Source organism: Lampris incognitus, chromosome 6 (assembly GCF_029633865.1).
Source record: "Lampris incognitus isolate fLamInc1 chromosome 6, fLamInc1.hap2, whole genome shotgun sequence".
Classification (NCBI taxonomy): Eukaryota; Metazoa; Chordata; class Actinopteri; order Lampriformes; family Lampridae; genus Lampris; species Lampris incognitus.
Genome location: NC_079216.1, coordinates 10,734,208 through 10,762,088, shown reverse-complemented (window position 1 = coordinate 10,762,088; position 27,881 = coordinate 10,734,208). Strand labels below are relative to the sequence as shown.

The following is a 27,881-nucleotide window of genomic DNA, read 5'->3' as shown; positions in this document are numbered from 1 at the left end:
TTCCCGTATTTTTTCTCATTCCCCCTTTCCTTGTTTTTTGTTTTTTTTTTGTTTTTTTTTTTTAAGCAGAATTTTGAAGTTCATTGTTTCAGGGCCCGAGCAAGGGACCAGCTGTCCTCAGAGTTAGGTGGAGGGGGGCCCTACTCGGGGGAAGGAGAGAGAGACAGAGACAGAGACAGAGAGAGAGAGACCTTTGACCTTTAACCAAGCCTTTAATGGTCCAATTCTTCAATCACATCAAGATAACAACATTAACACAAATACTCATACACTCAGTGAAAAACACAACAATCACCATGCACAGTAAAAACAAAAGGATACAGACCTTCCCCTATTTTTTTCAGAAATTAAGAAGCACTTGGTTTTCTACAGTGCACAGCACACCCCCGTGTCCCCAAATAGAAATAAACCCTTCCAGGTTTGAAATAAGTTTGAAAAACATGAACTCAGTTTTCAGCCAATCAGCCACTAGACCCCTGAACATGAGTGTAGCGTCTGTGGACCCTGTGCCTTTCATTTTGTTCCTTCTGCTAACCCAAACTCTCATTTTCGCCTGACCTATCAGAAAATTAACCAAGGTGACACGTCTGCACTGTGCTGCCGTGTACCTCGGACCAAAGACAAACGGGCTGTCTTCGAGAACCTCTCCTAAACCTCTGAGCCACTGCTGCAGTACAGAGAAAAGAGGACTCAACCTGGGACATCTGAGCCACAAGTGCTGCAGAGTTTCCTCATCGTTACAGAAAGAGCAGGGGCTCCCTACCCTAGGATCAATGTGTGCCACATGTCTGTTCATAGCCACATTCCCATGTACCACCCTCCACTGTAGATCCGCAGTCCATTTCTCTATGGGGGGTTTGTACAGGACCTCCAGCTGCCCCTGGGGGATGAGCCTGGTGCCAACACACTCAACCACCTCGACTCCTGTACGCCGGCTAGTGATGTTCTGCTGAGAACCTTTACAGTGACTGCGTACAAGGCCTTCTGTGATGTGTTTAAGAAGTCATATAGTTCTGGGGTTTTGAAAGACAGAATGGCCCCCTTCACTTCCTCCTGCTCCTCCACTGCTGCATGGATTGACAAAGATGGAAAAACAGGCCGCATAGCTGGCTGATCCTCTCCACAATTTGCTCCTAGTGCCTCTCTGAAGAAGCCAGGAAAGGCACTGATCACTTCCTCCAACAACCTCCCCATCAAACGAAGAGACTTAAAGCCAGTCTGTTGACTCAAAATGTCAGCCATCTTCCACTGTCCTCCTGATCTTAGACACACTAACTTCGTAAGTCCAGCTCTTATGAGGGATCTCTGTACACTTACGGAGCTGAGCATCCTTCAGTATATCAGAGTGGGTTATGGAACAGTGGTTCCTCCCCTACACTGCCATAGAGCTGGGAGTAGTCTCTGTTGGTGCGTAAGACCATTCCCCAAGCTCGGAGGACAGACTGATAGAAGGGTGTCATAGTGAACTCCATGCCAGCCAGGTCCAGAAGGAATAAGTGCTTGTCATAGTTCAGGTTCATAACCCTCCAAAGCAACACAGACGCTGTTTCACTCCAAAGTCGCTGGTCATGGTATAAAAGGCGCTGCACAGTTTGAAGGTGAAAAGCCATGATACGACTGCGGAGGTCAGTCAGGCCCTGGCCTCCTTCTAGAACTGGTAGGAACAGTACAGCAGACTTGGTCCAGTGAAAGCCTCCCTAGAAGAAGTTCACCAGCGTCCTCTGTACTTCCCGTATGAATGTGTCCGGAGGTTCTACAACTGTAAACCGGTGCCAGAACATCGAAGCAATCAAGTTGTTAACAATCAAGACTCTCCCCCTATAAGACAACTGAGGCTGGATCCAAGTCCATCTAGACAATCGGGCACTGACCTTTTCAATCAAACCCTCCCAGTTTTTGCTCAGAAAGCGGTCACTGCCCAGAAAGACACCTAGGCATTTTAGCCCTTCTGTATTCTACTGCAGCCCCGCTGGTAATGCCAGTTTCTCTTTATTGTTCCATTCCCCAGCAAGAGACCCTCAGATTTTGACCAATTGACTTTTGCAGAGGAAGCTTGTTCGCATAAGGCCAATTTCTGCTAGAGAATTTGTAGATCGTTTTGAGTTGTTATGAAAACTGTGGCATATGCTGATAAGCTAACTGCATTGGTGATGTTCCCTGAAAAGGTTAGTCCTGGGAGTCCCTGCCTGAGCTGAAATAAAAGCAGTTCAATGACCAGGGAGTACAGCATTCCAGATAAGGGACAACCCTGTCTTATACTTCTCTTAACAGAACACTGGCTCCGGAATATCAAATCAAATCAGATCACTTTTATTTGTATAGCCCAATAACACAAATTACAAATTTGCCTCAGTGGGCTTAACAGCAACACAACATTCTGTCCTTAGACCCTCTCATCGGATAAGGAAAAACTCCCTAAAAAACCCCTTTAACAGGGAGAAAAAATAGGAAGAACCCTCAGGGAGAGCAACAGAGGAGGGATCTCTCTCCAAAGACGGACAGCATGCAATGGATGTTGTGTTCACGCAGTTTACATAATACAACATTGAAAGAGGATAACAGAATTATAATGGACATAAAATTTATGAAGAACATGATGCACAGGATGCCAAGGAGTGTCCACGTGCCAACAGAGCAGTCCAGGACCCAAGCCACGCGACCAGCATCATCATGTAATAAGAAAAACTTAGGTGAGAAGTGGAAGGGCAGGCAGCATCCAAATGGCGGCCACCATCACCACGGAGACCTGGGAGGAGAACCGACTGCACATGCATGCAAGAGAGACTCACACAATACAACTTGATCCAATTAATAAATTTATCCCCAAAACCCAAACCTTCAAGTGTTTTAAACAGATAGCAATGATCAATCCTGTCAAAAGCCTTCTCTTGATCTAAAGAAAGAAGGCCAATGTCCAGCTCCTGGAGCTTAGATGTGTCAGTAATGTCCCATATCAAAAAAAGATTATCCTTAATTGTACGGTCAGGAACACAGTACGTCTGGCTATAATGTACAACTGTATCCTTACACTGTTTGAGTCTATTTGAAAGACATTTTGCAATTATCTTATAATCCGTACATAACAATGACACTGGTCTCTAGTTTTTCAGTAGGCCAAGATCTCCCTTGTTTTGGTAGCAGTATCAAGAGAGAGAGAGAGAGAGAGAGAGAGAGAGAGAGAGAGAGAGAGAGAGAGAGAGAGAGAGAGAGAGAGAGAGAGAGAGAGAGAGAGAGAGAGAGAGAGAGAGAGTTTGTAAATGAAAAGGGGAAAGGGTTAGATGAGACAAAGTAGGGAGAGAAAGAAAAAGATGGCGAGAGAGAGATGGCGAGAAAGAGCGAGATGGAGAGAGGGTAAGTTAGAGATCGACAGAAAAGAGAAACGAAGAGTGAGGCTAAAATGGACGGGGGGGGGGGATAGAGAGCTTGAGAGAGAAAACAGGAACAATGTATAAAGAAAAAAAGGTCTGACTCCATAAAATTCAAAGCAAGGGAAACAGAATGAATTGAGCCATAAAAAAATTGAAAAGGGAAAACTGGAGAGCGGGGAGTAGAAAAGCAAACAGAGAGCAGGAGAGAGAGAGAAAGTGAAAGGGTGAAGATCCCAGCTGACTCTCAGCAACGTGTGACTAAAGGGTCAGAGTTGTTTTTCAACCTTTATTTACACCACAAAATATTGCCCAACATTTTTGCTTTTTAAACCCCAGCCTGCCAACTCGTTCATTTATACAAGCGTTCACACCCGCAGTCACCTGGTGATGTCTGCACCTTTCCACTGGCAACCAGGAACAGCCTCAGTGGCTCAGTTGGGGGGTAAAGTGCCTTTGCTCAAGGGCACTCGGTCGACAAATTTATCCCTTTCTTACGTCCCCTCATCCCAGGTTAGCCCCGGCGGGGATTTTAACCACTGCCCCACAATGTGGCCACAATCTCACCATCTCGCAAGTGTAAATGAGAATTGACAGCAGAGAGAATAAGGCGGAGAGAAGAGCCGGCGCTGCCACGGCCCCGCATTTCAATTGTTACGGCGATAAAAGAACCTGCCAACTTTTCACACATTTCAGTTTCCCCGTGGCTCCCAGCGGATATGACCGCTTCCACGGGGCAGGCGTGAGGAAACGAGAGAGGGACTGGAAGAGTGACAGAAAGGAGAGCACCATGTCCCCGGCGGACTCCGGTCCAGCTCAGGAAGTGCTTCCCTCAGCTCCAGTCGGGCCGCTGTGGGAATAACACAGTATCCGTGTTTATAAGCGCCGACTTCCCCTCACTTACTCTTAATACAATAAGATGTAATTCACACCGCAATTACTCCCCGGAGAGAGCGAGCCGTTGTTTCGGCCCCGTCTCTCCAGAGGAGAGCCACCCATTATGCCCCCTGTCTCGCAGCTAACGGCGATCATGAGGGCAGAGTATCAGGAGGAACGAAAACAGGGGAACAAAACGTTTCTGAGGGCGAAGACGAGCAGTTTACCGGCGGCTTGGCGAAAACCTCGAAACTCGCATTTTTTGCCCTTTAAAGTCAGCGCTGTAGGCGCGGCGTTGATGCTCGTGTGCACACCAGCTGACAATGAGCAAGTGTAGAAAACATTCCCGCACGAAAATGGACCATCATAAATCATAAAAAATGAAAAGTAAGTCACTGTTTGTTTGTTTTTTTTACCTCGTATTACAAACACCATTGTCCTTCTGTCGTGTAGAAAGTAGTGCAGCTATAGTCATGCAACGAAAAAAACAGGAGATGTTGTAATTTTCTATTTTTAACAGTTATTTCTGCATTCAGACCAATGTCTAATGTGTGTGTGTTGAATTCATGCACTGAAAGGATGCAGGGGGGGGGTGTGTGTGTTTGTGTTCATGGTTGATGGCTGGTAGGTGCATAGGTAGGTCGGTCAGTAGGTAGGCGGTGGTAGCGGTATGTGGGTTTGATTCTGACGGAACCCGAAAACTGAACCTACGGCAGGAGACACGACTTCACAGCCTAAGTGTGCTCTGCTCTGTCTGTAATCATAGTGCAACTACAAATGACATGTGTTTTTCCAGGTGTGTCAACTTCGCTGTATATGAATGTATGTGTGTGTGAGTGTGTGCGTGCGCGCATGTTCATGTGTACATCAGAGGGAGACTGTCAGTATCTAAGAGAGAAAGAGCTAGTGTGTCTGTCTGAGTGCGAATGTGTGAGTGTGTCTACACATGCATGTAGGTGTGTGTATGTATAGGTGCGTGCATATTTTGTCTCGCCCCTCCCGAAACACCTCCCGACATGTCGGGGGACGCGTCGCTCTTCGCCGCCCGCAGCTACTGCCTTTTGTCCCACAGCCCCGTAACACCGTCTGCAGCGGTGTCTCCTCTCCGAAAACCAGTCTGTCATCCCCCCCCCAGTGCCCACCCACCCGCTGATCACCATGAATAAAGTGTTGCTACCTTACACAGCGCCCTCGCCGACAAAGACGGCCTTCCTGTGGCGGTACTACCTGGGAAAAGATGATTCCCTCCCTGCATCATTAACTAGCAGACCTCCTTGTCACGATATTGTGGCGGTGGGATCGCAACACACAGCCCTGGCGACATCTTTACTTGGCCTGGAGCTCTGGTTTGTGTTCAGGGGGATGTCGGGGATCCTATTGCCATGTATTACAGGCTCGGTAGCCGGTGTAGTCTTTCCCTCTTGCCTAAACCCTGGCGGGGATCAGCACACGGCTTTGTAAAGCAGTCTGCGGAGGCTGCACAACCGGGGAAAACAATGCTGGAGAGGAATAAAAACGTCCCCTACCATCTCCAGGCGTCCTCAGCCGACCCTTGTGCCACTTGCCAACAAACGAACAAGTGATACCTTGTGGTGCACCCGGTGGCAAATGGCTCCTGCTCTTGATTTGATTATTAACAGGCTGCGGATGCAATGTTCAGCAGCTTCGATGGCTCTGTGCTGAGTTGTTTCTGTGGTTTGGCCTCAACCTTAGATGAAGCCTTCGCTTTGGGACTGGAACGTTTCTGTGCTCAGCTGCCAGACTGCAGAGCGACATGTTTAGTCAGGAATGAGTTGATGGTGTTTTCTTTTACTGCATACTGAGTCAATTCCGCCGTGTAACTTTTGCGGTACGGCCTTTAGTACGAGCTACTGCAGGATAATTGTGGGGTAGATACACGAAAAGCGCAGTGTTTACCACTCATAATGCTAATTTATAATGCTAATTTATATGGCTAACTAATGCATTTTAGAGAATGGCTGAAAAACTCTGGCTGAAAAATTAATAAGAAATAAAATACATGAAATAGATAAAGGCGGGGAGACACCCTGTGATGGCCTGGCGGCCTGTCCAGGGCGTCTCCCCGCCTGTCGCCCAATGACTGCTGGGATAGGCTCCAGCATCCCCGCGACCCTGAGAGCAGGATAAGCAGTTCAGATAATGGATGGATGGATGGAAATAGATAATAAAAAAAAATAGATAAAAAAACTGGCTGTGGAAATGGTAAATGGACTGCATTTAGGCGGCACGGTGGCGCAGTGGTTAGCGCAGTCACCTCACAGCAAGAAGGTCCTGGGTTCGAGCCCCGGGGTAGTCCAACCTTGGGAGTGAGTCATCCCGGGTCGTCCTCTGTGTGGAGTTTGCGTGTTCTCCCCATGTCTGCGTGGGTTTCCTCCGGGGGCTCCGGTTTCCTCCCACAGTCCAAAGACATGTAGGTCAGGTGAATCGCCTTACTAAATTGTCCCTAGGTGTGTGTCTGGGGGGGGGCCTGGTGGCTTGTCCAGGGTGTCTCCCGGCCTGTCGCCCAACGACTGCTGGGATAGGCTGCAGCATCCCCACGGCCCTGAGAGCAGGATAAGTGGTTTGGATTATGGAATAGATAAAAAACTCAAGAAGGACTTCTACAGTGCATCCATGACTAATACACAGTTGTGTATCCGGTACTAGTCATGCAGGATGGATGGAGGATGGATGCAAGAATTGTGATTCTCTTAATGTTACCACACGTGGCAGGTGTTCGAGGAGATTACAGAGTTGCAGTTTATGACGGTATTTGGTTGCCCCCATCCCAGGTGCTGTTTTCGCGGGACGCCTTGGCACATGTGGACATACGTCTAGACAGTCAGCCCGTCTCCCCGAGTGTGGCCCTGCTGGACCCCCAGAGCCCCAGCGGGTCCCTGCTGCTAGCAACAGGAAACAAGGTGAGCTCATACAAATGTTCGAATAGGAGGAGAATGTTACAGAATATGTACATCCATAGAACACACATTTAACACACAGAGACAGACAGTATCACATGTGTACACACAATCATAAACACACTCACACACACATGCACACACACAATCATAAACACACGCACACACACACACACATGCACACACTCATGCACATGTAAAATCATATTGGACATAGACCATATCAACATGCATGTAGATATAGGATGTAGGTCCATTGGCCCCACCCACTTACATATCAAGAAATGCATGGGGCATCCAGGTAGCATGGCGGTCTATTCCATTGCCTACCAACACGGGGATCGCCGGTTTGAATCCCCGTGTTACCTCCGGCTTGGTCGGGTGTCCCTACAGACACAATTGGCTGTGTCTGCAGGAGGGAAGTCGGATGTGGGTGTGTGTCCTGGTTGCTGCACTAGCATGTCCTCTGGTCAGTCGGGGCGCCTGTTCGGGGGGGGACTGGGGGGAATAGCGTGATCCTCCCACGCGCCACGTCCCCCTGGTGACACTCCTCACTGTCAGGTGAAAAGAAGCGGCTGGCGACTCCACATGTATGGGAGGAGGCATGTGGTAGTCTGCAGCCCTCCCCGGATCAGCAGAGGGGGTGGGAGCAGCGACCGGGACGGCTCGGGAGAGTGGGGTAATTGGCCAGGTACAATTGGGGAGAAAAGGGGGGGGGGATCCAAAAAAAATGCCGGTAAATATGGTAGGTCCATCAGTCCCACCCACTCGCATATCTAGAAATGCATCAATTTGCATCCGTGCAACACTATAGTATAGTATAAACACACGTGCACACGCACATTCATTTACATACACACACACACACACACACACACACTACAGTGTCAGTGTGGCGTGCCTCACATTAGTAAGATGATTAAGTAGACACCCTTTCACAGGCAGCAAGTCACAATACTGAAAAGGGATCAGAGCCAACAGATCGTTTCAGACAATAATGTCCCTCTGGGCTTCGGTGTTTAACAATCAGCCTTGCCAGAAGTTCAGGCCCCTTCTTGTTATTCAGGCTCTTCCAAGTGGAAATATACAGAGGGGGCAATCACAGCGCTCGGCGCACTTCAGTTTATTTTGATTCCCTTTCTGGGGAGGGGAACATATTGTTTGCTAATGTTCATATACTAATCTTTCAAAAACACCAAGACGATGCGAGCTATAAAGGGTCAGGTGGTAACTATGTAACAACGACGGTAATGATAAGAGCGTTTCGTGATCGATAATCGTTTTAACTAAAATAGGTGGCAGATGTTTAAGATGGGCGGTATCTTACTGTCCGTTTATGTGTCCCATTTGTGGACGCACAATGCTCACATGAGCTATACTTGCAATGCTCGCCTATATAAAATGAGTAAGACTTTCGTTAACGCTGATGTCCGCTTCACTCTGACTTATGAGGGCAGCAGATCTAGAGGTGGTGATCAGAGAGGAGATATTCAGGATTAAACTGTTTTCCTCGGAGAAGTAGTGTAGTTGTTTTTTTTTTCTTCTTTTACGCAACCTCTCCAAACTTTTCCACACTACCAGTCGCACCCATCCACCCGTTCGTTTGTATTCTCTTTACCTGCTTTTCCCTTTTGAGGTCATAGGGGTTGAGCCTACCTCAGCCTACTTTGGTCCAGACACCAAGGAGACACCTTGCACAAGCCCTCTTTTCCTTCACAGAACACACACAGACGCACAACCGTTAACACTACACAAAAGTCTTCGACTGACCTGAAATGCAAGTTCTTGGACTCTCGGAGGAAGCCGGAGAACTGGGAGGAGGTTGACATCTAGGGCCAGCGGAGTTGTTGTGTAGAGGGCTGATTATCTTTTGCTGGATCGGAATCAAAGATCCAGGAAATTAACTCCATTACACAGTACCGTACTTCATGTTGTTTCATGTTTTGTTTGGTTTTTTTTTTTTCAGGAGTGAAGACAGAACCTCCCAAAAATGAATCTCTCAATTTCAAATGCTCTGCGTGTTTCTGCACGTCCTCAATTCCAGTTGGCTGCTTCTTCCCCTCTAGATCACCAAGGTCCCTCTGATTGGCCCCGGCTGTGGTCAGCTGATGACCTGCACTTCCTGTCTTCTGTCGTCGGCGACTACAGGCTGTGGCTGGTGTGATGGGCGCTGCGCCAGAGCAAACCAGTGTCCTTCCTCCGACTGGACTCAGGATCACTGCACCCCCGTTATCACGAAGGTAAATATGGTGACCCATCTCGATGGCGATGGTCAGAGCGCCTGTGGGCCAGCTTCACCGCTGGCTTTCACTACATTACCAACGCAGAAAAGTACCTCTCAGTAACGATCGGCTGCCGACAGGTTCATTTTGTTTGCTTCAGGTGGTAAGTTCGGTGATGATAACGTGATGATGACAAACACAGCGGTGTTGAGGATGAAGATCATGGAAAACAGTTCAATATTTTTGAGACGACCGCTTCAGAAAGTGTCTTCAAATAAATGGCACTTTTTTTTTTGTGCATGTTTGTGCCGATGGTTCTGTCACAGTGGGTTTGATAAGGTCACATTAGATGCTGAAGGTCACAGTCCTTCCTAAAATGGCAGACATTTTATTGTGGATCCCATTCAGCATTTCCCCTTGCTCCAACTACGAGACTTCTTTGAGGTTTGTGGTGGTGGTGTTCATTCTTGTTGACTTTACCGTTTCGCCCCATGCTGTTAAAGAGGCTCCGTATTACAAAGCCCACCAGCGGACCACCTCCTACGCCATATCTGAGAGGAGAAAACACAGCACTGTTGATGGCTTGCTATAAAGCACCTCCACAGGATGAGCCACAGTCAACAGAAGACGATGGCCTTAAGTCCTGTTTTAAGGGCAAGCTTGTTGGAGCAGTTGCCGGGGAGATCTTCTTTATCGTACGTGACCGCTCTGGTCTCACAGGAAGAGTGTCGGACTGGGACCCCCTGCAGGCCTTACTGTTGGTTGCTGTACCTAATGTACCCACTGACACCCACTGACACCCACTGACACCCATTGACACCCATTGATACCCATTGGCAGCTAATCAAACATGTTACTACAATGAGCGGTTCTGAGGATTGGCGGCTCAGTGTTATCATTCTCTACCCCCCCCCCCTCTTTTCTTCCAATTGTACTTGCCCAATTACCCCACTCTTCCGAGCCGTCCCGGTCGCTGCTCCACCCCCCTCTGCCGATCCGGGGAGGGCTGCAGACTACCACATGCCTCCTCCCATACATGTGGAGTCACCAGCCGCCTCTTTTCAGCTGACAGTGAGGAGTTTCGCCAGGGGGACGTAGCACATGGGAGGATCACGCTATTCCCCCCAGTTCCCCCTCTCCCCCCTGAGTAGGCGCCCCGACTGACCAGAGGAGGCGCTAGTGGAGCGACCAGAACACACACCCACAACCAGCTTCTCACCCACAGACACGGCCAATTGTGTCCGTAGGGACGCCCGACCAAGCCGGAGGTAACACGGGGATTCGAACAGGCGACCCCCGTGTCGGTAGGCGAGGGAATAGACCGCTACGCCGCCCGGACGCCCGTGTTATCATTCTCTGCCCGCGGTAACGACGACGCATGTCGGAGAGCAAGGCTGGTTTTAAGAGGGAAACTGCCTCTTCCCCCCGACAGTTGAGCTATGCAACGTATTGTGTGTTGCGGCTCTCGTTACTACATGTGCATTTAATTAGGGAAATGCATGGATGGGAGGGAAGGTAGATTTAGTGAGTGTCAGGGCTGCTGTGCCCAGTCAGCATCCATTATGTATATCCTCATGTGGTGTAATTGGCGTTATCCTCTCCTATTGGGTGATAAATTCCCTACAGCGCATATAAACGTTGGGTTTTGCCGTGTGTGTGTGTGTGTGTGTGTGTGTGTGTGTGTGTGTGTGTGTGTGCGTCAGATCTTGCCGGCATCGGGCCCTTTACAAGGGTCCACGGTCGTGACGGTGTGCGGACGCAACTTCGGCTTCGATAAGACCATGAGCTTCAAGGCCTCGCTGGTGAAAGTGGAGGTGTCTGGAGCTACCTGCAAGCTCTCCAGACAGGACCATGTTAATAGGTAGGGTGCAGTGTGTGTGTGTGTGTGTGTGTGTGTGTGTGTGTCTGCGTGTGCGTGTGTGTGTCTGCGTGTGTGTGTCTGCGTGTGTGAGTCTGCGTGTGAGCACATGTGCTTTCGTGTGAATGTAAATGCTGGCTGTTTATGAGATGAGGGGGTCTTTCAGTGCTGCTAGATACTGTTCTATAGGGGCGGGGAGGGTTACATAAGGAATGTTAAGACCCCCCCCCCTCCTCCTCCTCCTCCTCCTCCTCCTTCAGATGCTGCTGAATAGGAGCTCTGAGCGCAAACTGCATTCTGCACATGACTCCCGTAACTGTTAAATTGCTGGAAAAATCGCTGCGTCGGACTTTCCGCTCCATCCTACAGGGCCTCGCTAGATTCAAAAGCCCCTTTCCCCCCCCTCCCCCCATTATAGTTCACTCATTGTTTACAAATTTGGGGGGGAAAAACAGCCCCCCCCCCACTACAAGATTGTTTCTGTGTCCTTCCCACAGTAGATTATCATTAAATTAGGGTGGATGCTAAGTGGCTGAGGTGGGGTATAATGGCTGGTCTGTGTGTTGTTTGGGGAAACGGTGTTTAGGTGGACTGAGCTGCAGTGTTCCCCCATGTCCAGTGGCAACTTCACTCCCTCGGGACGCACGGTCAAGGTCACCAGCGGCCACAAAGTAGCCCAGACGGAGGGCTTCTCCTATGTGGTAAGAGCCACGGAGCAAGTCTCCTGAACATGTCCTGGCTTTTGTATGGCTATTCATGTAGCTTGTGTGTGTGTGTGTGTGTGTGTAGCATTTGTTAAGTTATCAATTTTATCCTATCAATCTTATCAATTAACACTTATCAATCTTAGCTGGTTTGACATAGATTACCTAACACTATTCTTACACACAAACACACATATGCATGAGCACACATACCCACCACACATGCACACATGCATGCACACATGCATGTGTGCATGCATGTGTGCATGTGTGTGCTTGCACCCACACACACACGCCATCCAAAACTCTGCACAATTACTTGATGTTCACACAGAAGTCACAGTGGATTGTGTTTGTATATATATATGTGTGTGCGCATGTGTGTGAGCACACTAGTGTTTTAAAGGATGGGCACGTCATGTTGACCACGTGGTCTTCAGTGCATTTCATGTACGCCTCGTGGCACTATTTTGGTTTCCCCCAAGAAAAACTTGGAAGTGAAACACCATGAAATTAGCAGTCGCTCGGTGAATGACAGAGTGGGCCGGGGAAATTGTCGGGTTGTCTCTGCGTGCAGCATCCAGTGATCATGGAGATCTTCCCGGAGTTCGGGCCCAAGGCGGGGGGAACCATGCTGACCATCAGAGGAGCTTTCCTGGACACCGGCAACCGGAGAGAGGTGACTGTGGGGAAGAACGCCTGTAAGATCCAGAGGTCAGCCTCCCCCCACTGTGTTCCCCTGGCTTGTCTGTCTGTCTGCCTGTCTGGCCAGCTGGCCCGCCGGCTCACTGGCTGTCTGTCATTATATAATGGATGGCTCTTAAAACGTATGTGTGTGCTTTCTTTCTTTCTCCTCATTTTCTCCTTACTTACCCTTAGGGGCGGCGCGGTGGCCCAGTGGTTAGTGCCGTTGCCTACGAAGGTCCTGGGTTCGAACCCCAGGCCGTCCCAGTTTCCTTTCTATGAGGGGTTTGCATGTTCTCCCCCCCGTGTCTGTGGTGGGTTTCCTCCGGGTGCTCCGGTCTCCCTCCCGCCATCATAAAGACATGCACGCTAGGGTTAATACTCCTGTCTGTGCCCCTGAGCAAGGCAACGGGAAGAAGAAGCGGAGTTGGTCCCCGGGCGCCGCAGCTGCCCGCTGCTCCTACGCAACAGGATGGGTTAAATGCAGAGGATGAACTCATTGTAACCGAACGACTGTACAGTGACAAAAATAAAGCGGCTTTCTTTCGACTTCCCTTCGCCCTTTTCTCGCTCCTCCTATCCCTTTTTTTTTTTCCTCTTTTTCTCTCGGCGCTTCAGTTTGTTTTTTCATTCATTCTGTCACTTTTTCCCCCCTCCCCCTCCCCCTCCCCGTAGGTGACACGCTAACATTATACCCCGCCCTATGTGTTTTCCTCTCCCTCGCCAGCATGTCGTCCGGCATGCTGACCTGTAAGACCCCGCCCAACGTGGACCCCTCCAAGCAGCCGGTGAAGCTGACGGTGGACTCGGTTGAGCTGCTCGCCCCGGTGCCTTTCACCTACAACGAAGACCCCGTCATCAACAGCATCCAGCCGTCGCGCTCCTTCATCAGGTCTGACAAATGTCTGAGAAACACAGGAGAACATTTTAAAAACAGGTGCTAAGCCCAGGTTCTTACTTTGACAGCTGGGTATTGTAGCGGGGTGGGAGGTGCAAAGCCCCCCCCCCCCATGTGGGCAAGCGTCAGCCCCGCCGATGGGTCCATGAGCAGGATGTCGTATGCTCCGGGGATGCTATTGTTTATTTCCCTCCGTAATCTGACCCCTCGGTGAAGGCGAGAACCCGAAGAGAGAATTTCCCCGAACGCGGATCAATGAAATGTGGATGTCGTCGAACTTTGTTTAAAATTTCAAACAGATTGCTTAACCTGTTTGAACACTTGAACAACGGATTCACTCACAAGTAGACCGAAAGCGAATCTGTTGTGTCACGGCAAGGAGGGGACGCGTCCGTTGCGCTCTCGAACTAGAGACGGCGGCTAAACGCTCGATGGTGGGGGACACGTGTAATAGCGATCGCGTGCCGCGCGGTTCGTCGTTAACGTGTCCCCGCTTCGGCGTCGCCGAGGCGCCTCCCTCCGAATCGCGCCGCGTTACCGCCGAGGGGGAACGGGCGAAACGGCGAGAGAAAGCGACTCTGACAAGAGTGCCGGTAACAAGCGGAGACACGTTAGCGCTCCGGCTTTTACAGCGGGAGGAAGTGCGTGGGAGGCGACAAGTCTCGGGGCTAACCGCTAACGCTAACAGCAGGTCTCTCTCCCGCGGGGGTCTACCGTGTCTCTGTCGGATGCGAGCGCTAGCCAACACAGCTTCTGTTGTACTTCTCTCCCCCCCCCCCCCCCCCTTCGTAGCGGAGGCTGCACGGTGTCGGCTCACGGCTTCTTCCTCCGGTCCGGCCTCCAGCCCCAGATGGTCCTCACCACCGCTCACGACGCAGAGGTCTTCCATGTGGTGAGTTGACTCGATGTCCGCCTGCAAGTTTCATTTCACTGTCCAGAGTTTGAAAGAAAGGGGTGCGCTTTTTTTGGACCCAGTGACGGAAAGCGCAGAACCGAAGCGAAGTCTGTCCGCTTTTGAGCAACGGTGCGTTTTGTGCCCCCGGACGACCCGATAAGGCTTTTACAGAGTGGCTCTCTCATGGCTTAGATATTTAAGGAGATTAAATGATGAGCTGTGACTTATTTTTCCCCTCGTGTAGAACGTCTTGGAAATGAAAACCGCTGGGCCCCCCCCCCCCGTCACACGTGTGGAAATGTCATTATGAGTATTAATCCGCTCACATACTAGCTGAAAAAAAAAAGGGGGGGGGTTGACAGTGGAAAAGAGCTGAAGTGCTTGAAAAAGCAGAGAGGAAATGGAAAACCCACAGTCGGGAGGATATAGCTGTCACCTCAGACTCACACGTGGTGGTAGAACGAGGCCCTGGGATGTTCTGACTCAGCTCACCATCAGGTTTTAATCTACTTATTGCAAGGAGACAGTGCACACGCACACACACACACAGACACACACAAACACACACACACACACACCCACACACACAGACACAGACACAGAAAGGAAACCATCACGTAAAGAAGGACCTTGACCGTCGGGACCCCGAGGTGTTCTAAATTACCTGACAAGGGGCCCCGGGCTTTCACCAGGCTGTCTGCAGGCCCTTAAAATGTCTTCAGTTGATCCGTCTCACTGCAAGGCCTTCGGAAAGCATCGCATATTTGGTGACTATATCCTTAAAGTCTTCAAGACCGTTTCAGAGGCCTTCAAGAAATATGTGGTAGTGCTGCTGATCTGGCGAAATATTCACACTCTGTGTTTATTCTGATCGGTCTAGTGTTTTTATTTTTCACGTGGCTTCAGGAGACGGCACGGATCTTACACTTTAGCTGGCTTTGATAACAGTCCGTAAACCGGTTAAGGCTCGTGGTTTGCATGTAGAAGTGGGAGGCTGGCGACGCCATCATGGTGAGGAGAAAACAAGTAATTCTGTTCTCTTGTATTTTAGCATCAACCCAGCACAAAGCACATTAACGCGTTTAGTGCTCTGCTGTCTGCCGCAGGACTCGGGACCAAGAGTGACTCGGTTATGACTCGGTTACTCGGTTATGACTCGGCTTATATGACTCGGTTATGACTCGGTTACTCGGTTATGACTCGGCAACTCGGCTTATATGACTTGGTTATGACGCAGTGACTCGGTTATATGACTTGGCGACTCAGTTACGACTCAGTTATGACTCTGTGACTCGGTTTATATGACTCGGTATGACTCGGTGACTCGGTTTATATGACCTGGTTATGACTCAGTTACGACTCGGTGACTCGGTTATGGCTCAGTTGGACTCGGTGACTCGCTTTATATGACTCGTGACTCAGTTACAACTCAGTTATGACTCGTTGACTCGGTTTATATGACTCGATTTATATGACTCGGTTATGACTCGGCGACTTGGTTTATATGACTCGGTTATGACTCAGTTATGACTCGATGACTCGCTTTATATGACTCGGTTATGACTCGGTGACTCGCTTTATTTGACTCGGTGACTCGGTTATGACTCGGTGACTCGCTTTATATGACTCAGTGACTCGTCATGACTCAGTTGTGACTCGGTCTATATGACTCGGTGACTCGGTCTATATGACTCGGTGTCTCGGTTTATGGTTTATATCGGACCTCTAACATGGGCAACAGGCAGGGCTGGGAGAAACATCACTGAAATGAGTAAACCCATCATCAATAAGGGTCACGGTGTCTCCTTTCGGAATCGCTAAATAGCTTGAACTTGTTGAGGAGGGATGTGGGTTTTATCTTAGACAGCCTTGATGACTCCCGCTGCTCTGGAGAATCAGCGGCCTTTAAATCACTCTGCTTCTTTGGTGCAAGCTGAACAAGTGTCCACGTCTTGTTTTCTCCTCAGACCCTGAGGTTTTCCTTCTGTTTTGACACTTCTAACATAAAGTCACAACTATAATGCTGGGAAAACCGATGTCGGTTCCTGCATCGCCTGGCTCCATGAGAAAGTTCGCTTTATCGCAAAGGAAAAAGGAAAGTGTGTTTTTGCCGTTACAAAAGACGGGACCCTTCGGCTCACCTCCGCACCACGGCGGCGACCCTCCGCTGGATAACCATCTCACAGCTTGGGTTTCGTCACAGTTGTTGAAGCGATACCGCGTCCTTTGATACTGGAGGGAACGGGACACCGCTTCTCAGCGGGAGAAAAACGCTCCGTCTTAACAAGTAACCGATCCGTCAATTCCCAGTCCCGCCTTTCTCAAAACATCGTTTGGCGGCGAGAGGGTCCGGTGTTAACTTAACGTTCCTATTTTCAAGAATCTTCTAGAAACACGGGACAGATGAGTGAAAAGGGCGCCGATATCGTCACCTTATTCTTCTTATTTTTTTTTTGATGGAAATCCCTGAAGCAAGTTAGGTTTTAGGGCCAGACACGAGACGACAAGACTCGGCAGTATGGAGACTTGTTGCACGATGGAGGACGGTTGGTGAACGCTGGGTGTGATCTATGAACCCGAGCTCACCTAACCCGGAGCTCTCATTAACACACAGTGGGTTTTGTGTGTGATGTGTGGCAGTGGGAGGAGAGAGAGGAGGGCAGACAGTGTGTTGTTTGTGCGGTGCTTGGCTTGGGGAAGGGGGGATAGGACAGGCTGTGCTTTGTAAAGATGGTATCTGTCATCCTGATGCAGACGCCGCTGCAGGTTCAGTCAGGACCCCCTCGGGTGATAATACTGCCAGTAAACACACACACACACACACACACAATACACATTGTTCTGTGGCAAAAGACCCACAAATCTCAAATCACTTTCAAGGGACCTCCATTTATCTTAATCCTCTCTCCATCCTTATCTCTCTATCTGTCTTCTCTCACGCTCTCTGTTCTGTCTCCACGTTTCCCCTCTTTCCCCGTGTCTCTTTCAGTCTCTCTCTCTCACACTCTCTCACTCACACCCTCACACACACACTCTCTCACACACTCTCACACACACACTCTCACACTCTCACACACACACCCTCACACTCTCACACACACACTCTCACACTCTCTCACTCACACCCTCACACACACACTCTCTCACACACTCTCACACACACACTCTCACACTCTCACACACACACCCTCACACTCTCACACACACCCTTACACACACACACACACACACACACACCCTTACACACTCTCACACACACCCTTACACACTCTCACACACACACCCTCACACTCTCACACACACCCTTACACACACACACACACACACCCACACACACTCACACACACACACACTCACACACACCCTCACACACACACTGTCACACTCTCTGTTCTGTCTCCACGTTTCCCCTCTTTCCCCGTGTCTCTCTCTCTCTCTCTCTCTCACACCCTCACACACACACAAATTACATGCTCTCTCTCTCTCTCTCTCTCTCTCTCTCTCTCTCTCTCTCACACCCTCACACACACACAAATACATGCTCTCTCTCTCTCTCTCTCTCTCTCTCTCTCTCTCTCTCTCTCACACCCTCACACACACACAAATTACATGCTCTCTCTCTCTCTCTCTCTCTCTCACACACACACACCCACAAATACATGCTCTCTCTCTCTCTCTCTCTCTCTCTCTCTCTCTCTCTCTCTCACACACACACCCTCACGCACACACAAATTACATGCTCTCTCTCTCTCTCCCACCCACTCACACCCTCACACACGCACAAATACATGCTCTCTCTCTCTCTCTCTCTCTCTCTCTCTCTCTCTCTCTCTCTCTCACACCCTCACACACACACAAATTACATGCTCTCTCTCTCTCTCTCTCTCTCTCTCTCTCTCTCTCTCACACCCTCACACACACACAAATTACATGCTCTCTCTCTCTCTCTCTCTCTCTCTCTCTCTCTCACACCCTCACACACACACAAATTACATGCTCTCTCTCTCTCTCTCTCTCCTCTCTCTCTCTCTCTCTCTCACACCCTCACACACACACAAATACATGCTCTCTCTTGCTCTCTCTCTCTCTCTGTCTCTCTCTCTTGCGCACACACACACACACACAATACACATTGTTCTGTGGCAAAAGACCCACAAATCTCAAATCACTTTCAAGGGACCTCCATTTATCTTAATCCTCTCTCCATCCTTATCTCTCTATCTGTCTTCTCTCACGCTCTCTGTTCTGTCTCCACGTTTCCCCTCTTTCCCCGTGTCTCTTTCAATCTCTCTCTCTCCGTCACACTCACACACACACACACACACACACACACACACACACACACCAGCGTCTCATCTTTCAGTTTCCCTTTCACTGGCCATTGACCTGTGTTCAGGTCAGGGTTTGATGGGGCCCAGGGGAGATCGTGGCTGATTACACACCGAAAGCACAAGCCGCCTCAGGCTACGGCCTCAGGCCTTAAGGGGCCTATCTCCGACCGAGAGGTTGCCAGTTCGAAACCCCTGATCAGCGCAGGGCGGTGAAGCCGCTCAGCGGGCCGCCGGTGTAAGGCGGTGGTTTCACCGGGCCTCTCCTGGCTGAGAGGCACGGCATCCCTTAAAGATGGGTGTCGGTGGTCATCTTGTTCCACCCTCAAATAGAGATGAACCCTGGCAGGGGGGAAGGAGCAGAAGACACAGGGACATAGAGTGAAATCGGTGTAGCGGCGGGTGAGATTTTCCCTCCCCTCTTCCTGTTGTAATGAGCCCGGCACACAGTCGTCAGTCTTCCACACCTTAACGAGCGCAGCGCCAGCGGCAGCATGGCCGTTCCACTTTCAGCAACAGGTGCGACGGTCTCTTAACGAATAGCCGTGTAGGTCTGCACAGGTCAGAGGTCAGCTGTGTGACGTCTCTGGCTGTAAGGGCCCGTGTGCACTAAAGCACACTGATACGGGGGCGCCCGGGTAGGGTAGCGGTCTATCCCGTCGCCTACCAACACGGGGATCGCCGTTTCGAATCCCCGTGTTAACCCCCGGCTTGATCGGGCGTCCCTACAGACACAAGTGGCCGTGTCTGCGGGCGGGAAGCCGGATGTGGCTTGTGGCTGCACTAGCGCCTCCTCTGGTCGGTCGGGGGCGCCTGTTCGGGGCGGGGAGGGAGGACTGGGGGGGAATAGCGTGATCCTCCCACGTGCTCCGTCCCCCCTGGCGAAACTCCTCACTGTCAGCCCTCCCCGGATTGGCAGAGGGGGTGGAGCAGCGGCCGGGACGGCTCGGAGGAGCGGGGTGACCGGCCGGATACAACTGGGGAGAAAAAGGGGGGGAAATCCCCTCCCCCAAAAAAAACCACACGCTGATACGGTGCTGATGTGAGTTCACCATGTCGACTAGCTGGACCGAATCTCCATCTGTTCTCTCCCCGGCCAACAGCCCACGTATGAGTTTATCCCCCCAAATGGGTGTCGCCTTAACCCTCCATTTGAATACGGGCCACAGAGGAGCCTTAACAACACCCAGTGAAGTGATCTAAAGAGAGGGGAGAAGAGAGAGAGAGAGAGAGAGAGAGAGAGAGAGAGGGAGAGAGAGAGAGAGATGCCTGTATTAAATAAGGCTAACATCGCTAATGATTTAGGATGGGATCACAACCCCGCAGTGCCCCAGCTGTCGCCTGTTAAATTCCTTCCAGTCAATGGGATGAGTTCAGGCTTGGCCTGGGAAAGGACAGTATAAGTGTCTTATTGTCTTAACCCCGCAGAATAGGGGAGGAATCTCTCACGAGCGGTTTCCTCCTGGTGTCCAAGCGCCTGCAAAACAGCGCCGTGGGTAACACTAGCCGGCCTTTCATCCCTCTCAAGCTGCGTCCGGAGACGCAAACCGGCCGCCCGACGATCGGTTTAATCTCTGCTGGGAGGCCGAGCCGAGGGGGCCTGCTGACGTTCACTTTCAGCCTGCGAAATCTGTTCTCCAGTCGGAAGGAGAAGCATATAAAACACAACCGCAGACACGCGGATATACACACACAGACAGACAGGCACATGTTCCAACACAAAAACCAGACACGCTGAAACACGTACGCGAGGCTCCGCCACACGCACCCACACACATGCGCACACACACACATGCACAAATGGAGATATCCACCGATGTGCACACTGCACACACATGCACATGCACACACATGCACACACGCACACACAAACATGCACAAATGCACACATGCACACACACACACACAAACATGCACAAATGCACACATGCACACACACACACACAAACATGCACAAATGCACACATGCATACACATGCGCGCGCACACGTACACACAAACATGCACACATGCACAAATGCACACGTGCATACACATGCGCACACATGCACACACACACATGCACAAATGGAGACATCCACCGGTGTGCACTCTGCACGCACACACACCCTGTCACGTTAAGTCTCTCGCTGACTTCTCACCGATGCAGGTTGTAGAAAAAAAAAGAAAAAAGGCGCCTTTTGCAGAATAACAAGGAGATTTGGGGACAGGGAGGAACAACAACAACAACAACAACAACAAAAGCCTTGACTTGATATCTGCCTTCAGATCTCCAGCAAAGCCGTCTCTCAGCCAATCTCCGCTTTCCCACAAACATAAAAGAGGCTTTTTTTGGTTTATAGCCGTCCGTAGTGAAAAGCTGGCACGGTCACAAAGTGTAAGAGGGCCACATCCCAACCCCTGAAAAGAGGGAGGAATAAAGAGAGCGAAGTGGGAATTTTCATGTTACCAAATCTCCCCGCCACAAAGGCCAGAGAGTGTTTGTGTGTGCCAGCGGCGGCAGGCTGAGCTGTGCTGTTGGAGATAGTTTGGTTTAACTGGAGGCTTCAGCCGTAACCAGGCACCTGTTGTCCCAGTTCATAAAGTGCTCCCCCGTCCTCCGTCCCGGTCTGGCTTTCCCATCTCAGCCCAGTGGGCTACCCCCTTCCCCTCCGTCCCACACCCGAACACTTCATCATGTTTGCTGTCTTGCCCCGGCACCCCCAGAGTCACCGCTTTCTTTCTTTTCTACCCCTTGAGCAAGGCACTTCAGCTCTTAGCTGTGATTTCAGGCCGTGCAAATAAACTCGGCTTTACCTGATTTCCCCAAACCAGAGTTGATCTGCGGCTGCTAGCAGACAGTGGTTTTAACGAGCAGCGCTCAGGTGTGGTGGTGTGTGATGTGATGGTGTATGATGGTGTGTGATGTGATGGTGTGTGATGTGATTGTGAGTAATGTGATGTGATTGTGTGTGATGTGTGTGATGTGATGGTGTGTGATGTCATGTCATGTCATGTCATGTCATGTCATGTCATGTGATGGTGTATGATTGGATGTGATGTGATGTGATGTGATGTGATGTGATGGTGTGTGATGTGATGTGATGGTGTGTCATGTCATGTCATGTCATGTCATGTCATGTGATGGTGTATTATTGGATGTGATGTGATGTGATGTGATGTGATGTGACGGTGTGTGATGTGATGTGATGTGATGTGATGTGATGTGATGGTGTGTGATGTGATGTGATGGTGTGTCATGTCATGTCATGTCATGTCATGTCATGTGATGGTGTATTATTGGATGTGATGGTGTGTGATGTGATGGTGTGTGATGTGACGGTGTATTTTAAATGTATGATCGTGAGTCTGGAAGAGAGCCGGTCTGCTCAGCAAATCTAAACAATGGTTAATACAACATAACCAGAACTGAAGTGGACTCCTACGGTTGCAGGAGAGACTCTGGACGGGTCGGCCCACCTCCAGAAGGACATCGAGCTGCTCTCCGTTTGGTTTAGTCTCATTTAATCTAGCCTTTTTAAGTTCACTCGCACGGTTCATTCGCATGCAAATTAAGTCAGCAGAAAAACTGATGAACCAAATGCAACGATTCGATGATCGATCCCAACCTCGCAATCGGTATAGACGAGGTGTACAAAGAAAGATGCTCGGCAGAGCTTCACACCCTGAAACAAACAAAATGCACAAACGAACCGAGGATCGTGACAGGCGTGACAGCCTGGCGTGACGCGGGAGGGCGGGAAACCGGCCGTGTGAATCACGCTGAACGGGACAAGCGGGGTTTATATGAGGGACCTCCGCCGTCACTTGACTTTCCACAGCCTGTTACGGTAACGCCCCGACTGGGCCCGCGGCGGTCCAGCCGCACAGGGGCCCCGGCGCCGCCGCTTCTCTCATCAGCCCCCGCAGTAGACCTCTCGGCCCCCGCTGGCCCGCCGTACCCGCCGAGCGATTGTATTTGCAGCTGCTCCACCCCCCCCCCCACCCCCACCCCCACGACCCGCGGACCCATTCAACGCCGCTGGCTGGCCCCGCTCGGCCCAAATAAGAGGGGACGTTTTTGTAAAACAATGAATACGCTGGGTGCACTGACTGAGGTTTCCACTAATTCACAGGATATTTTTCTTGGCCTCGCCAGGGGACACGTTACCCCCCCCCCCTTCCACACACCCCCCCCCCACACCCAGACCCGTTCCAGGAGCTCTGTGTCGAGGGCTGAGCTTGGTACGGTCACTGGTTTGCTTTTGTTCAGTGACCCCACCAGCAACCCTACATGCAGAGTTACTTGGAATGAATGAGGCCACTCTGTGTGTGTGTGTGTGTGTGTGTGTGTGTGTGTGTGTGTGTGTGTGTGTGTGTGTGTGTGTGTGTGTGTGTGTGTGTGAACACACAGTACGTACATCCCCATCTGCGGCGCTACAAGTCATGGGGGAGTCCACACAAGAGTTAACGGGAAGTTCGGGACAACACCTAAATAGCCTCGCGGCTACTGGCAGCTGGGGGTCAAATCAAGGTGCCGGGAACCAGATATTGACCGGTCTGGGAGGCTCTTCCCAGACCTTAACCCGCTTAGCAGGCCCTGGAAAGGAATGTAAAACACACGATTAGGCTAATTTTTTGTTTGACCTTTAATTAGCCGGGCGCGGGTGTTTTTCTGCGCCGCACACATCCGACTTGGCCGACTCGTGTCGAGGTTCAGCGCGTTTCCGGGCATTCGTGCACCGAAGAGCAGCTCGGCGCCGCCGCCGCCGCGGCCTTGGGCTTTCCGGCCACAGGGCAGATCTGGTAGAGAGCGGGCGGGAGCCGAGTGCCTTGCTCAAGGGCACCCTAAACGGAGGTTGTTTAGGGCCGGTGCGTTTACGTACTTGGCGATAAGCAAAGCGCGGACGGGACCCCCCCCCCCCCGTGTCACGAGGGCGGCTGTGGCGGCCGAGGGCCACAGATAAGGCGCCGCCGTACATCCCGGTGCGGGAGCGCCAAAGGTCGGATCCCGACCGGCATCTCTCGTCGAATCCCGGGTGTTTGCTGTGTTGAAAGATTATGAGAACCGAGTGTTGAGCCGGTGACCTTTCCCCGCAGCCGCTCTGCGTCGAGTATCGGCTCAAGGTCCCGTTCACCTCCGTAGCCCCCAGATGATAAACACCCGCTATCGATGCTCATACATACCGGCATCGATCCTGCAGCACCGAGTGGCAATAGTGCGGTCGGCCCCGTCCAGTGTGTGTGTCTGTGTGTGTGTGTGTCTGTGTATGTGCACTCTCGTGGAATCTGCCACCACTGCACTTTGTGAAGTCTTGTTGTTCCCAACAGATTAATGTGCAGGTCGCTCACAAAGTGTCGCTGTTGGTCGAGTTCAACTAACTTTGAATACCCATTTACTACTACTACTACTACTACTACTACTACTACTACTACTACAGCGGATCATCCGTCTCCATCTCTTCCCGTCCTCTGCGTCTTCCTCCGTCACACCAGCCACCTGCATGTCCTCCCTCACCACATCCATAAACCTCCTCTTTGGCCTTCCTCTTCCCCTCTTCTCCCCTGGCAGCTCCACATTCAGCATCCTTCTCCCAGTATACCCAGCATCTCTCCTCCCTCCACACATGTCCGAGCCATCTCAGTCTCACCTCTCTTGCTTTGTCTCCAAACCGTCCAACCTGAGCGGTCCCTCTGATATACTCCTTCCTGATCCTGTCCTTCTTCGTCAGTCCCCGGTGAAAATCTCAGCATCTTCACCTCTGCCACCTCCAGCTCCTCCTCCCCCTGTCTTCTCGTCAGTGCCACTGTCTCCAAACCATGGACGGGAGTGTTTATTTTCAGATCATAACTCCCATCAACCTCGAACCCAGCCCTCTTATACACACACACACACACACACACACACACACAGCAACTAGTAGTTCTGTTTGGACAGGTTTTCTCTAAACGATGACCTACTTTGCAAAGTTTGTGCGAACTCAGTATTTGCAGGACCCCACATATTGGGCGAGTAAGTCAGTAGAAAGACTGACCTCTCAGAGGAGGGGGGGCAAGGACAACAGCATTTGTCACGGCGTAGACCAATAACCCCAAAAACAGAATTTAAGTAGTTTAATATCGATGTGTCCGGCCTGCTGGATGTGTGAAACGCGTCAACGCAACACGTGGCGACAAAGCAAATGGGTTTATGTAGCTCTGAATAACAGAAGCCGTCTCAGAGAGCCTCACATTCCCACTCCGAGATACAGTAAACGCCAATCGACCGGGGCGTCCGGGTGGCGTGGCGCTCTATTCCGTTGCCTACCAACACAGGGATCGCCGGTTCGAATCCCCGTGTTGCCTCCGGCTTGGTCGGGCGCCCCTGCGGACACAATTGGCCGTGTCTGCGGGTGGGAAGCCGGATGTGGGCATGTGTCCTGGTCGCTGCACTAGCGCCTCCTCTGGTCGGTCGGAGTGCCTGTTTGGGGGTCAAGGAGAACTGGGGGGAATAATGTGATCCTCCCACCTGCTACGTCCCCCTGGCGAAACTGTCAGGTGAAAAGAAGCAGCTGGCAAGTGCAAAAAAAATTCGGGCGGCGTAGCGCTGTCGCCTCACAGCAGGAAGGTCCTGGGTTCGAACCCCCGGGGTTGTCCAACCTTGGGGGTCATCCCAGGTCGTCCTCTGTGTGGAGTTTGCATGTTCTCCCCGTGTCTGTGGCGGGGTTTCTCCGGGTGCTCCGGTTTCCCCCACCATCAAAAAGACATGCACGTTAGGGTTAATACTCCCGTCTGTGCCCCTGAGCAAGGCATGGCGGGACGAACTGGAGCCGGTCCCCGGGTGCTGCAGGGCGGCTGCCCACTGCTCCTAGCTACACAGCTAGGGTGGGGTAAACGCAGAGCGTAACTTCTCCACGGGGATCGTTAAAGTATAGCAAATCAAAATCAGATGGATGTCGCCCTCTATCCTCCCACCAAGAACAGCCCCACAGGAACATGTTTTCTGGAGAAAGCACAGAGGAGGGGAAGGAGCACGGGAGGAGGGGAAGGAGCACGGGAGGAGGGGAAGGAGCACGGGAGGAGGGGAAGGAGCACGGGAGGAGGGGAAGGAGCGCGGGAGGAGGGGAAGGAGCACGGGAGGAGGGGAAGGAGCGCGGGAGGAGGGCGAATAGGCAAGCGTCTCGCGTCTCGAGTTTGGCACGGTCGACAATAATTTAATAGATTGAGCAGTGAAAGGCTTAATGACTGCTCTTAATGACTGCCCAGGCATGTGAAGCATCCTGCCGCTGTCGCCACAGAGCAGCACTGTCCCCGTGCAGCATCCCCAGCACCGATGCAGCCGCCCGGAGGAAGAATGGAGCTCTCACACCACAGCCGGAGGACCCAGACACATTACTCACATTACATTACCCCGAGAGCGAGGGGGAGAGAGAGAGAGAGATGGAGAACGAGGGAGAGAGAGCGAAAGAGGGAGAGAGAGAGAGAGAGAGAGAGAAAGATGGAGAACGAGAGAGAGAGCGAGGGGGAGAGAGAGAGAGATGGAGAACGAGGGAGAGAGAGCGAAAGAGGGAGAGAGAGAGAGAGAGAGAGAGAAAGATGGAGAACGAGAGAGAGAGCGAGGGGGAGAGAGAGAGAGAGATGGAGAACAAGGGAGAGAGAGAAAGATGGAGAACGAGAGAGAGAGCGAGGGGGAGAGAGAGAGAGAGAGAGAGATGGAGAACGAGAGAGAGAGCGAGGGGGAGAGAGAGAGAGAGAGAGAGATGGAGAACGAGGGAGAGAGCGAGGGAGAGAGAGAGAGAGAGAGATAGAGAACGAGAGAGAGAGCGAGGGAGAGAGAGAGAGATGGAGAACGAGAGAGAGAGAGCGAGGGAGAGAGAGAGAGATGGAGAACGAGAGAGAGAGAGCGAGGGAGAGAGAGAGAGATGGAGAACGAGAGAGAGAGCGAGGGAGAGAGAGAGAGAGATGGAGAACGAGGGAGAGAGAGCGAGGGAGAGAGCGAGAACGAAAGAGGGAGAGCAAGAGAGAGAGAGAAAGAGGGAGAGAGAGGGAGAGAGAGAAAGAGGGAGAGAGCGAGTGAGAGAGAGAAAGAGGGAGAGAGCGAGGGAGAGAGAGCGAAAGAGGGAGAGAGGGAGAGCGAAAGAGGGAGAGCAAGAGAGAGAGAGAAAGAGGGGGAGCAAGAGAGAGAGCGAAAGAGGGAGAGCAAGAGAGAGAGAGAGAGAGAGAGAGAGAGAGAGAGAGAGCGAAAGAGGGAGAGCAAGAGAGAGAGAGCAAGAGAGAGAGAGAAAGAGGGGGAGCAAGAGAGAGAGAGAGAGAGAGCACAGAGTGAGAATGACGTGCAGCCGGAGCTGTCACAGATGGAGAACAAAAGCAAAAACAAAATGAAAATGAAAAACAAGAGTGTCCAGCGACGCCAGGCTCCAGGTCTCAGGGAACAGAGGACACAGCCCCCAACACACACACACACACACAGACACACACACAGACACACACACACACACACACACACACACAGACACACACTGCCCCCAGGCAGCACAAGCTGTAGTGGTGAAAGGAGAGGGTAAGAGAGAGGCCCTCTGGCCTTTAACAAGGAGACTTCATGTGCTCAGAGGAGTCGTGCAGAAACAGATAGTGGGTTATGTGCACGAGCAGATTGTTGTGTGTGTGTGTGTACGTATGTGTGTGTGTGTGTGTGTGTGTGTGTGTGTGTGTGTGTGTGTGTGTGTGTGCATGAGAGAAAAGGTGAGAGAGAGAGAGGAGAGAGAGTTTTGAAAGGAATCTCAGGCCCTGCCCACATAGGGGCACAACGACAAAGTCGTGATACCAAATCCTTAACGCCCTGCAAGGTCCTCAGAGGGGGCATCAGAGGGCATCAGAGGGGGCATCAGAGGGGGCATCAGAGGGCATCAGAGGGGGCATCGGGGCTGACCCCTTGCAGAATAACACATCCGCTCGGCTCGCCTCCCACATCCACCTGCACCGTTTGGATCCTGCGACGAAGAGTTTTCCTCTTCCTCCCTCGGTACCCCGTATCTCTCACTCGGGGGTGGGGGGGGTGGGGGTGGGGTGGGGTCTTTATAAACAGAAGAAGCTGGGAGGCCTCGCTGGGCTGTATCCTGGGTGCGATTAATGCGATTAAGCTCCGCCGTGCCCTCGGGCCAGGCATTAAAAACGC

The 27,881-nt window shown here is 51.4% G+C and overlaps 1 protein-coding gene across 1 annotated transcript in view; it reads left to right on the top strand.

Annotated features, from left to right (window-relative positions):
• met (MET proto-oncogene, receptor tyrosine kinase) overlaps positions 1-27,881 on the top strand; it is an 83,953-nt gene that overhangs the window by 25,952 nt on the left and 30,120 nt on the right. Inside the window, exons 4-10 of the mRNA XM_056281737.1 lie at positions 7,034-7,162; positions 9,226-9,399; positions 11,085-11,242; positions 11,826-11,940; positions 12,521-12,657; positions 13,355-13,519; positions 14,318-14,417. Of these exons, the coding sequence (XP_056137712.1) occupies positions 7,034-7,162; positions 9,226-9,399; positions 11,085-11,242; positions 11,826-11,940; positions 12,521-12,657; positions 13,355-13,519; positions 14,318-14,417 (978 nt within the window). The remainder of the gene's footprint in view (positions 1-7,033; positions 7,163-9,225; positions 9,400-11,084; positions 11,243-11,825; positions 11,941-12,520; positions 12,658-13,354; positions 13,520-14,317; positions 14,418-27,881) is intronic.